The following is a 12,090-nucleotide window of genomic DNA, read 5'->3' on the forward strand; positions in this document are numbered from 1 at the left end:
TATGGCTAAATCCATTTATTCCAAAATAAAAAGCAAAATAAACAGGAGTCGCATCACCAGGGAGTCACGACTCCATCCCCTCCTCCTTCCTTTGTCCTATGCTAGCAATAAATAAGTTTCCCAGCCACAAATAATTATTAGAACCTCCTCCCCATGTGTCAGCTCCAACCTCCACTAGCTACGATACAAGGGCGGCCCTACCCTGTGGAATATACAAAACATTACACAGACACAATATGTACATCGGGGAAGGGGGCCCACCCCAGCAGCCCGTGCCCTCGCCTGGTCCACATTTAGCCCCACTGGCCCACCTCAGCTACCTCTCTGAATAAGAAGATGGGAGACCCCCTGAGGGAAAACTTGCTATGGTGAGAGTAAGGAGACCATCAGACCTCCTCCGAACAAACCAACTCCACCAGCCTCTGGCTCTTAAATAACAATCATCATCATCCAGAAATCTAAGAACTCATCCCTGGTCAAGGCGGCAAAGGGTCTGTTTGTCTTTCCCCATTAGACAGAGGTCTTGTGTTGCTACCCTAATTGTAACGGGGTTACTGGGAAGAGGTGGTAGGGACATGGTGGCAGTGGAGACTCCAGCCCCATTTCCCCAGGCTTTGCTGACAGGGACTTGCTTTTAATTTTTATTTTTATCCCATGACTTTTTAAAAAATCCCATAACTTCTTTTTCATAACTTTTTTTGTAACTGTTCATGAAACTTTTTTCTACTTTTATCCCACAACTTTTTTGCCACAACTTTTTTACATTTTTTATCCCATAACTTTTCCACCCCATAACTTTTTTTAATCCTGTAACTTTTTTATTTTGTGTTCTTTTAATAAACACTTGCATAGTTATATTCCAATTTTGTAAAAATGAAACAGATTATCTCATGCCAAGCATGCCCAACATTTGCACAGTATCAATATGTTTAATACTATAGTTTTCAAGACAGGCAAAATAAAATTTTAAGGCAAAAGCAGCAATGTGCAATAATAATTTATTACATTACAGTAGCATCACACCAGCAGTCAATAATGCCACTTTAGGCAAAAGTTTTTCAGTATTTCCATTATACATTCTGTTTACAAGAATTTATAAATAGGTAAAATTCATTCTAAGAAAGCTTGGCAACTAAAGCTTTGGACTGGAACTGGCATTTCTTTCTCTACTTTTCATTCCCACTGTTTCTTTCTTTTAAGCTACAGTATTCATATTTTAAAATGTTTTAACTTATTTCAGAACATTAAGATAGCAGTTACATTTTTTAATAGTTATACTATTTTTAAATGACTCTTTAAGTAAAGGTTTAGAGAAACTATATTACAGATAGAGCTGATTTATATTTTCAAATTTCAAATTTTCTAAAAATCAACTTTGGTTTTAGAACTGATTTTTTTTTCATTTCTGGAAAACCTATCAGGTTTAATCAACTACTTTAAAAATAATTATTATATATTGCAATCTTTAAATAGGTGTTTTGATTCTTCCTACAGAAACTCAAATTTATTCAGTTGAACTCGCATTTTAAAATTCTATGTTTCTGATGAACTCTAACCTTCCAAGCAAATCAAAAGCTGCCTTATACTGAATGAGGTATCGCAAAAGACTGTACGCACTTTGAAGAAAGACTTAAGTTATTGTCATATGATTTCCATTCTTTTTAGCTTTCTCTTAAATATACAACAAATACACAAAGAGTGGTATTTCAGTTAATATAGTAAATTTATTTTCCTGACTGACATTCAGCTTCAATATGCCAGTATGTGATTTAATCCATAGGCAGCTGATGAACACATTATTGTCAGATTGGTCACAGATGCTAAACACTATCTGCGGGTCATTCCTGGTCATTGATATTTATCAGGATAAAAGTGAAGTGGTTTCAACGTTAAAAGTACCTTTGAAATAATTTATCGATGTATTAGATAAAGCCAGTTTCAGAATGATAAAGAAAAAACGTTAGACCAAATAGAGGTGGCTAATTAACAGTGGTACAATTTCCAGCCCAAGGGTTTAAAATGGACTTAAAGTAACTGTCTTTAAACTGAACTCAAAGAATGCAAAAGTGGCAAGTTCAGAAAATAAAAGGCAAGAACAGGACGTTAAGTCCATTTTAAACCCACGGGCTAGAAATCCTACCACTGTTAATTAGCCGCATTATTTGGTCTAACATTTTTTCTTTATCATTCTGAAACTGGGTTTATCTAATACATTGATACATTCATATAATTTGGAAGAGTCAGTTGAAGTCACAAGGACCCAATATTTGCACTCTTTCAGTGAATGCAGGCATATCTGTTATTCCATGTGTAAAATCGTATTGTTGCTCTCCTGTTAATGTCGTATTTATAAGAGTATCACGCTAAAAATGGAGATGGTCTAGTAACTAGAAATCCCCACCCCAGGGAGCACACATACACATCTCCCTACATCCTAATAAGGTGATGTGTTTTGAACTTCATGAAGTTTGAACTGTTGAGTCTTTCCCAAGCATCATCAAGTTATGATTTAGGCAATATATGAATGAAATCATTCATTCATCATGGATAGGCACAATCACATAAATATTGCACAAAATATGTCCCTAACTGAAACCAAGAGATACAAAAACATATTTCACTCTTTGTGAAGAAGTTTGTGAGGAAATATAGCTCTGTGATTGTATAGACACATTTCCTGATAATACATTGACATTCACAAGCAGTAGATTGCACTGTAGTTTATAAACATTTTAAATTGCATAAACTTCTCCTTGAATTTCAAATATAGTATAATACTGTCTACTGTAACTCCTTTTTGTTTCAACTAAGTACTCTCACATATATTAGTTTATAATAATGTTTGTTATTATTTTTTAAAGTGTTTTCCATTCAAGGAAAAGAAGTAAATTCCTATGTCAGAGTAACCAAGGTGGTTGAAGAATAAGTATTATCCAGAGAGGTCTAGATGGTAAATCAATCTTCAAGCCCCAAAGAAGCTCCATGAACAGAGAGGAATGCCAGGTGTCACACAGCTTTCCTTCACTCTAATTCATTCTTGACTAGAGCCCATATGCCTGTTCCAGGGACATCTAAACTCTTAAAGGATTTCTTATGATCTTTACTAAATACGTTAAGAAGAATGTCAACCAGCACTCTTTTGTGTGCTGGGACATGTGGCCATGGGATTAAAACAGGTAACATGAACTCTTACTTTAAAATGTATTATAGATACAAATGCTCTAAGCTAGGAAAGGTTTTCCATATCTACAGTCAACCATGGGAGCCTTTCATTCCTCAGAAATAATCCCTTTTTAGGTCATCGAGAAAGAGCACAACTGCTGCAGCTCATGGTGCAACATCTTCATGAGCCCAGAGCACACACAAATCCTGAGGGAACTACCATAGTACAGCGCTCATTCTTGGTACCGGAACAAATGAAACACACTGTATCCCGCCACACCTGCCAGAGCAGGCCACTTTCCTCTTCTGTGAGATTTAAAAATCCCCCAAAATGTTATTACTCCCATCACCAATACACAGAAAATGGGGGAAAGGCTGTTTCCAGTTCTCAGCCTTTAAACAACTCTAAATGTCAGTACTCACAGTGGCATATTACAAAGTAATAAACAGTGCACACTTGGGGGCAAAACATATTGAGCTAATGAAGAGCTCACTGTGACTAAGATTAGGTCAAACAATAGCAGAACATAAGCAGATTTTATCTGAATTCCATAATGAATATACGTGCTGCAATAACATTAAAAAAGCATGGCAGCCTATTCCAAACCAGCGACAATAGTTTTGTGCAAATAGTGGGTCTTTGTGTGTTTGACCTCCCACCACATAAGGGCAAACTCGATACGCATGCTAATGACCTACAATTATGAAATTAAAAAAGAAAAATGCTACAGGATGCCAGAGTGAACATCAGTGAAAGCCTCAGAGACCCACTCTCCTTTAACTTTTTACAAATAAACTTAAATTGTAAATTAGAAACACAAATAATCATGAGTGGCTCTAACATTCAAATGAAGTAAATGAATTGGGTAGGAGATTAACCCCTTAACTTTGTTTCCTTTTTAAAAATTTCTTGACCAGCTCTTTGATGATGGTGATGTTAATCTCCTTCTTCTTGGCAGCGAAGCCCGGCAAAAGAATGGCACACAGGGGTTGATGCCCAAGCCTGGGTGCTCCACGCTGTCGGTGAGGCTCACCTCACAAAGATCTTTGGGGAGAGGGAGGCGGGGATCTGAGCGCAGTGTGAGCCTCTCCTGCCCCTGCCTGCCCACCTGCCTGAGGACTCTACTCACCACCATGCTTGTTGGCAGCTCCCAGCTCCTGCGGGGCTGGGTTCCTGGACTGGGCTCATCAGCAGGGTTCTGGGCAGTGGCCGGAAATTTGCCGTGCCCCTCGTTGTAGTCACCACAAGCCACAGCATTATCTCCTGCAGCTCCAGCAGCTTCACCTGGATGGAGGGGTGCTCAGCTGTCATGCAGCTACCAGCGCCCACCCTCACGCCCACACCCACCCCATCAGATATGTTGCACACCCTACATTCATCTCCTCCTTGTCCTGGGCCAGCCTGATGGCCTCCTGGTGCTGCATCTTTGGCACTACCCCCTGGCTCTATTATAATGTGATGAACTTTCCTTCGGGACAACAGGGCTCAGACGCTGAGGCCCCTCCGTTGGCCCTGCAGCTCCCACTGCCATGCCCTGGCCTCCAGCTCACTGATGGCATCTGTCTTTCCAGTTCTGGATGAATCAAAGCTGTAGTTTCTCCACCCACTCCCTCAGGTCCACCTTCTCCAGGAGGTCCATAAGGCCGCTCTGGAGCCAAAATAATGGTGTCACATCGCGGCAGCAATCTGTCCCACCCCTGCCCTTCTTGGACCATGCCAGGACTCACTCACCTCCAGCTTCTCCATGACCTCCTGCAGGACCCGGTGGGTCTCCCCACTCAGAGACTCACCCCCAGTCACTGGCGCTGGGATCACTGCTTCTGGCTCCTGCTGGGCCGAGGCCACCAGGTGAGCCAGGCGCTGGCAGCACACTCTGTGCTCTGTCACCTGCTCTCGGAACTGTGCCTGCTCCTCCTGGGCACTGGCTCCAGCGGGGTTGAAAAATGCCACCTGAGGGCAAGAGGTGAGCATTCTTGTAGGGGCATACACAGAACAAACGGGCAGAGAGGTGGAGCGCAGCCCCTTCCCTTGGGGCCTCAGAGAGTGCACCTGTTGGTCACAGGTGAAATGGTGTCTGACCACTGGCTCCCAGAAGGGGTGAGGGTCCGGAAAAATCAGAAGGCAGGGAAACCAAGAGCATAAAGGGGTCTTAGAGGGACCACACAGGAAGGTGGCAAAATCGGTGCAGGGGGGGTCAGGCTCACCATGGCCTCCCAGCTCTCCAGGTCCTCCGGGACGGTCAGCATGGGCTGAGGTGCCTCCTCCTCCTCACTGTCCAGATGTCCTCCTCCATCTCCTGTGGGGGGTGGCCAAAAGGGTCCTCAGACAACCCAACAAGGGAGGTACTGTGGGCCCACCTCTACCTCCACCATCACTGTGTAACCCTGAGCCAGCCCCTACCCAGAGAGGAATAAGCTGCTGTTTTTTATTTTTACTTTTAACGACAAAGATCTTGCTATACTGCCCAGGCACAGTACCACTACCGGTCAGTGCTGGAGTTCTGACCTGCTCCATTTCTGACCTGGGCCAGTTCAGCCATCCTTAGGCAGCTTGCTGGACCCCACTCCCAGGAAGTCACCATATTGATGCCGAACTTAGTGCAGGCACCCAGTCGGCATAAGGACCAGCTGTTCTAAAGGTCTCTTCCAACTCCTCAATCCTGCGCTGCTAACAGTGCCCCCTTCCTCCTGGGGCTCTCTCCTCTTCCTCTGAGCAGGTTCCCATACCTTCCCCAGGAAGAACCATGAGGCTCAGCTGGACCTGTAGGGGCTGGTTCTGCTGGCTGGAAGTTTCCAGGCGCTCCTAAGGGGCCAAGAAAGGGTGAGAAGGCACAGAGTTTGCCAGGTTGTCCCCCTTAGGGCCCCAGCCTCAGCAGCTCCCTCCCCTGGGACTCCTGCAACTTTTTGTGGGCCAGGTTGACCACCACTTTGCCCCAAGCTTCCTTGTGATGCAGCTGGTTCATTAGCTGGGTCTGCTGCAGTAACTGCCTGTGCAGCACCTCATTCTCAAAGGTCAGCTGCTGATAGGCGGCCACCTGCTGCTGATAGGTGGCCACATACTGCTGCAGGTGACCCAGGTGATGGTCTGGCTGCTGCTACAGACTCTGAGCCCCTTGGCTCTTCAGCTTCACCTGCAGGAATATGCTGGGTGTGAGGGCATGTGGTGGCTGGCTTCCAGATTCTGGGACCATTAACAGGGTAGCCAGGGAAATGTGGGGCTCTGTCACCTGCCCAGGCCCTGGCCCCTTGCTCTGGGCCTAAGTGACTGCCTCCTTTTCCTAGAACCCCATGCCTCCTTCCCCAGCCTCAAATTGCATACTCTCTTCTCACCATTTAAACTGTAGGCCACAGACTGGTGGAAAAGCAGTGAGAGACAACCACCATCTGCTAAGTGTGCTACATGCCTAATGCTTTCCAACTATTATCTCATTTAATCCTCAACTCCTCTGTAAGGAAAATGATAACTTCCTTTTGAAGTTAAACAAACAGAGACTTAGAGATGCAAAGTATTTGAATGGTGACCAGTGGAACCGAGGCTGGAATGCGGTTTTAATCTAAGGAGCGTTTTTGTTTTGAGACAGAGTGTCACTCTGTGGCCCAGGCTGGCATGGAGTGGTGCAATCTCAGTTTGCTGCAATCTCCACCTCCTGGGCTTAATCGATTCTCATGCCTCAGCCTCCTGAGTAGGTGGGATTACAGGCATGTGCCACCATGCCTGGCTTTTTTTTTTTTTTTTTTGTAATTTTGATAGAGATGAGGTTTTACCATGTTGCCCAGGCTGATCTCAAACTCCCGACCTCAAGTGATTCTCCTGCCTCAGCCTCCCAAACTGCTGGGATTACAGGTGTGAGCCACCGTGCCTGGAATAAGGAGCCTCTTATACCACTGTCTCTTCCCCTATGACTGGGGGCTCCATGCCTCTAGCTGGGATGATGATGTCCAGACCTGGGAGGAGCCCAGGGCTCCACACGTCTAATAGTCAGAGGGCAGGAAGCAAGAAACAGTCACAGGACTGCCCTGGAGGGTGCTGGGGTCACCTGCTCCAAAGCTGGAGCTGGCTCTGGCCTGGCACCTCCCCTCCCCAGAGGCTGGTGCCCGCTTCCCAGCCCTTCTTGGATGGGGCAGAGGTTACCGTTTCCTTCACCTCACCCAGCTTCTCCTGCAGCTCCTTTACCTGCTGCTCCAACTGCAGTGCGCTCTTGTTCTCATTGTTCTGGACAGAGAGAAGCAATCAGCAGCCACCCACTGCAGCTGGAGAACCAAGAACTTGGTGTCTGCCTCCCATGGCATCGGGAAGAGTGGAGGCAGGTGAGAAAAATCATCTCCTCTCTCCACAGCCTCCAGCGCAGCGCTCTGGCTCACAGGTGCCTTTAGAAGTAACATTTCACGTGAGGGCTACACTGCCCCGTTTTACAGGTGGGGAAACAAAGGCCTGGAGGGCTAGGGAGGAGGGCAGGCTCCCCAGGTGGGCAACACACCAGCTTCTTGAAGCCACTCTGTGGCTCGGCCAGCTGCTGAAGCCTCTCCTCCTGCTCCCAAAGCCTTTCCTCCTGCTCCTAAAGCCTCTCTTGCTGCTCCAAAGCCTCTCCTCCTGCTGCTGAAGCCTCTCCTTTTGCCCCCAGATCAGGACACTCATGCGCTGATTGTTGTCCACCTGGGCTTGGAGTTCTCCTGCCATTCTCTCAACTTCCTTCCTCAGATGCTGCAGCTCCACCTCAGAGGGCACTGCTGGAGGCTCCAGAGGCAGGGGTTCAGCTGAGAAAGGAAGCAGGCAATAAGGCCCTCTGGATTCTCAAAAAAACAAAACAAAACAAAAAACCCTCCTCTTAGTGCACAGCTCCTCTCAGGCTCCCCAAACCTGGCCTTACTGCTAATAATTCCTCGGACTCAGATGGTAGGCAATCTTCTGAACCACTTTCAGATAGAGAGCACTGTGGGTGGCTGACAATGGGCCCCCTTTGCTGATGGGGACACTGAGGCTCATGGAGACGACAAGACTTGCTATCTCCTGGCACAGACCTCTTTTCCTCTGCCTCAAAGCCCTTCCATCCACCCACCTCCCTGGGGCACTCTAAGCCACCCCCAGGGCCGTCTGATGCCAGGCCTGCTCCCAGGTCATGCCAGCCCCATCTTACCCCTCTGGTTTTTGTTTGGACAAGCTCCTCTCCAGCTTCTCTACCCGACGTGTATCATGCTGCTTCTCCTTCTTCAATGTGCGAACCTGCCCAAAGCACGGGGGCAAAGGGCCCTGGAGAGAGGGGTTGGTGGCTGGACAGGCTGCAATCTCCCTCTCTGCTCCCACCTCCACAAAGCCCATGACCACCTCTGGCTGTACTATTTTCATTTTACAGATGCCCAGAAAGATCCAGTGACCTATCGAAGGTAGGGGGCTGAAGGGTCAGATCTCACCTCCTGTGACATTTTCCTCATCCTCTGCTGCCACCAGGCCCTCTCTCCTTTTATGTGTTGAGCATATTCATCTCTCTCTAGCTGGACTTGTTTAAGCAACTCCTTCAACTGCAAGAACAGGCACAGAAGTTAGGAAGGGCCGTCACTGGTCCTCACCTGCTCCTGGCCACCTGGGGTCATCTTCCTTCCACATCCCTCCCTCTGCAAAACCTTACCCATGTCATGTGTGCATTCAGCAGTGCCTGCTCCCATATGGACCACTCTAACTGCCACTCAATAACAGCTTTACTGTGGCTCGAGGTCTGGATGGTGAAGAGTGAGAAGTTTCAATCTTAGGAGCCTGGGCCATTCCACACTGTGCCCCGTAAAAGGGCTGGGCTTGGCTCAATATACAACTTGGTCAGTAAAGATCAAGGCATTTCCAAGCCTGTGGTCTGGTTTTTAAAAGAACTCAGTCAAGTTGGAAGGGACAGGGAAAGAGATTGAATTTACAGCTGGCTAACAGAGGTCCAGAGAGATCAGATAATATTGCTTTGTTATTACTGTTATTGCTACCACTGTTTGAACTTTTATTGAGTGCTTCACCAGTTACCATGCTGGCAATCCCATTTAATCCTCGCAACTACCACAGGAGACAGTTACTATGATTACCTCTATTGTGTAGATGAAAAAACATGGAGTATTTGAGGTTAAGTGCTTGCCTAAGATCACTTAGGCAGAGCTGGGATTTGAACACCCAGGTCTATCCGATTCTCTAAGCCCATTTTTCTTGCTGGGGGTGGGAGCACAGATAGGAAGGGGAAAATTAATATTTTGTTCACTTTTTGAAAGGATGATACATTTGCATAGTCCAAAACTCAGAAGGTACAGAAGGGAAGTATCTCCCAGCCACCCTGTTGCTCTCTCCTGAGTTTTTTATGAATGCTTACAGACATGTTTTATGTCTATTATAGTATGTACACACACACACACACACACGTTTCCTCTCTCTACAGAAGTGGTAACATATTAAAGGTATTCTTCTGTTCCTATGCAGTACAAATACCCAATACCCCACCTAAGACTTGGCCAAGACCACAGCCAGGTAAGGGCAGGGCAGGCACTTGGCCTCCAAGCTCTGTGTCCAGTGCTCACTCCCCACAGTGGGCCCCAACTCACCCACAGCAGCTGACTCAGCCCCAGGCTGCTCTAACAACCATACACAAAAGCAGAGGGAAAAGGCCATGCTGTGTTCTGGGCAGGACACTCCATCCTGTAGAATGGAGCTTTAGGCTCACTCCTCCATCTAGGAAGCCAAGCTGCCAGGGGACAGGACAAGTGGCTGAACTCACACTGATCTCCTTCTTCTCCTGTGTGGCAGTGACAGCAGAGAGAGCCCGCTCTAACTCTGCTATATGCTGCAATGAATGTTGCAGGTGGCCGGCCAGATCCTTGGACTCATCTGTAATGAGAGAGTTGAGACGGGGCCCAAAGAACTCCCCCTAAAGACATGTCAAAGTGCCAGGTTGAAGGATGACAAGGTGCCCAGATTCCTACATTCAAAGTATCTGGGAGAACGTTTCATGTGATATAGGTCTGTATTTAGTTTCCCTTTCTGTGTGTTCAATCTCTGGATTTGAACCTTTGGGAGAAAAGCAAGTGCTGAAAGAGAAGGAAAGAAACATTCTCCGGAGGACAGGAGGGAACCACACAGCCTCCACTCACCTCTAGCTCCCTTTCGGCTTTGTTTCTCATTGTTTGCTTTCTTTTCCTATAGGAAGAGGAAGACAGAGCTCTTACCAGGGGGATGCAGAGATGGCACAGCAAGAGACAGGCCCCCAGAATGCCACCAATGCCCCAGGACAGGCCCACCCATGGGACCAGGTTATCAGGGACCCTGTAGGGATGGGGTGGAATCTGAGGGGTGAGCCTTCTTCCCCAGGCTGGGAGTGGGTGAGATGAGACTTGGGCCTCTACATCTGAGTGCCCCCCCCAAACCCAGCAGTCACGTCGCGAGCAAACAAAGAAATCACGTTACTACTTCCAGCTGATGTTGCACTTGTTTCTTCTGTTCTTTCTGTGGGGAGAGTCAAATTAAGGTGATGGAGGGTGGCCCCCTCAACTCTATTCCCCAGACCAGGAAGTGGTAGGCAGGGCCAGGGATGGATTTTAAAGACAAAGTTCTCAGACCCAAAGGGAACACTACCTGGTAAACTCTCCTCAAGCTCCCAAGGACAGAGGATTTGGGTCTTTGTTGGTTTTCAACCACAGCCACAGAACTCAAAGTCTGAATCTGTAATCTCTTGAGAAGAGAGTAACATAAACCTCTAGAGAGAGAGTTTGGGAAAGGCCCCCCTTCTGCCAGCTTGTGATTTAGAAAAGTGCATTCATTCAATAAACATTTCTGAGCACATATGGGCCAGGTACAGTTCTTCACAGCAGATATAGGATGGAAAAGGACAGACAGGAGCCCTTGGCACTGAGATTTCCACTGTAGGGGGCCTTTAAATCTCTGACTCTCAGAACTAACAGAAAGATACTCTGATACTCCATATCTCCTCTGGAAACATGAGCTCAAAAAGGAGAGGTGGCTTGTCCAGAATCAAAGAGCAAATTAGGGACTGAGTCACGGCAGAAATACGGGGCCCCTGACAACCAGTCAGGCTAGCACTTCCCTGAGGGGCAACAACCCCAGGGCATGTGTAGCAAGGAGCACGGGTGACTGGAGAGGAGAGAGTCAGCAAAGAGGGCAGCAAAAGAAGAGCCATGCTGCATGCTCTGGGTTCCCTCCAGTTGAGGCCTGGGTTCCCCAACTCCCTATTTGCCCTTGACACCAGGGGACCCCAGTCCCATTCTTCAGGGCCCCAAGGGGAAACTGGAGCCCAATATTGGCAGCGTGGAATCAGGGAACCCCACTGGACTCTTACCAGAGATTTGATGATGTTATTCAGTTGACTGATTTTTACGGACCTTGAGTCCAGGACTACTGCTAGCTCTTGGCACAGGCTCTGAGGCACATGCAGTGAGAAGGAGGTGGAGGAGGAGTCGGGGGAGAGGTAGAGAGAACAATCATTAGGATTAGAGTGTGTGTGGGCTGTCTCAACTGGCAGAGGGGCACCCAGTCCCCGCTGTGGGAGGAGGCTGGAGGGCTGGCCTGCAGGGTCACTGCACCTCCACCCAGAGCCACTTACCTCCAGATCCTTCAGGGAAGCAGATGATGTAGGGCCCTCCCCGTGGATACCTGTTGCTGACTATAAGAGATGAGAGTGTACACGGAGATGTTCTGACCCCCTCAGTGTCTAAGCCCTCTAACTTCCTTTCTTCCCCATCAACTGGCAACATTTTCTTTTCTGCCTATCTTGGACCCTTTCTCCCAAAACTCCTCTGTGCCAACTTCTCTCATGGTTCTTATCTCCCCACCATCCCACCCTGGGACCCTTTCAGTGAGTCCTGATGGCAAGTGACTGTTCTCATTGTCCTGGTTTCCCCTTGAGACTGGGGATGAGGAAAATCAAACAGCAATGACAATATCCTGGGTGT

General features: G+C 47.4%; 3 protein-coding genes and 1 pseudogene across 9 annotated transcripts in view; 1 reads left to right on the forward strand and 3 right to left on the reverse strand.

The window, feature by feature from the left end:
• Positions 1–978: 978 nt before the first annotated feature.
• On the reverse strand, positions 979–7,738 carry LOC139364360 (golgin subfamily A member 2-like). 6 transcript variants are annotated; one of them, XM_071100577.1, is made up of 7 exons: positions 7,641–7,738; positions 7,337–7,530; positions 5,890–5,965; positions 5,368–5,459; positions 4,895–5,113; positions 4,293–4,447; positions 979–4,231 (listed from the first exon to the last, which is right to left on the reverse strand). In XM_071100577.1, coding segments are annotated over exons 3-7 (486 nt in total). In that variant the 5' UTR covers positions 5,909–5,965; positions 7,337–7,530; positions 7,641–7,738; the 3' UTR covers positions 979–4,230. The 6 variants fall into 6 exon arrangements, 4 of the variants coding, with proteins under 4 accessions (XP_070956678.1, XP_070956679.1, XP_070956677.1 ...); XM_071100578.1 differs by having other exon boundaries at positions 984–4,207; positions 4,954–5,113; XM_071100576.1 differs by having other exon boundaries at positions 984–4,207.
• A 67-nt stretch (positions 7,739–7,805) lies between these two features.
• Positions 7,806–9,558, reverse strand: LOC139364361 (putative golgin subfamily A member 8D). 2 transcript variants are annotated; one of them, XM_071100582.1, is made up of 4 exons: positions 8,787–9,558; positions 8,572–8,679; positions 8,298–8,383; positions 7,806–7,953 (listed from the first exon to the last, which is right to left on the reverse strand). In XM_071100582.1, the coding sequence occupies exons 1-4, from the start codon at positions 8,793–8,795 to the stop codon at positions 7,914–7,916; spliced, it is 243 nt and encodes an 80-aa protein (XP_070956683.1). In that variant the 5' UTR covers positions 8,796–9,558; the 3' UTR covers positions 7,806–7,913. The 2 variants fall into 2 exon arrangements, with proteins under 2 accessions (XP_070956683.1, XP_070956682.1); XM_071100581.1 differs by having other exon boundaries at positions 8,298–8,410.
• LOC139364018 (uncharacterized) lies at positions 8,794–10,453 on the forward strand (annotated as a pseudogene).
• Positions 10,187–12,090, reverse strand: part of LOC139364019 (uncharacterized) — a 4,981-nt gene continuing 3,077 nt past the window's right edge. The window contains exons 5-8 of the mRNA XM_071099239.1: positions 11,742–11,801; positions 11,478–11,558; positions 10,757–10,852; positions 10,187–10,627 (exon numbers count right to left, since the gene is read on the reverse strand). Coding sequence (XP_070955340.1) covers positions 10,580–10,627; positions 10,757–10,852; positions 11,478–11,558; positions 11,742–11,801 — 285 coding nt within the window. The 3' untranslated portion in view covers positions 10,187–10,579. The remainder of the gene's footprint in view (positions 10,628–10,756; positions 10,853–11,477; positions 11,559–11,741; positions 11,802–12,090) is intronic.

This window comes from Macaca nemestrina, chromosome 7 (genome assembly GCF_043159975.1).
Source record: "Macaca nemestrina isolate mMacNem1 chromosome 7, mMacNem.hap1, whole genome shotgun sequence".
Classification (NCBI taxonomy): domain Eukaryota; kingdom Metazoa; phylum Chordata; class Mammalia; order Primates; family Cercopithecidae; genus Macaca; species Macaca nemestrina.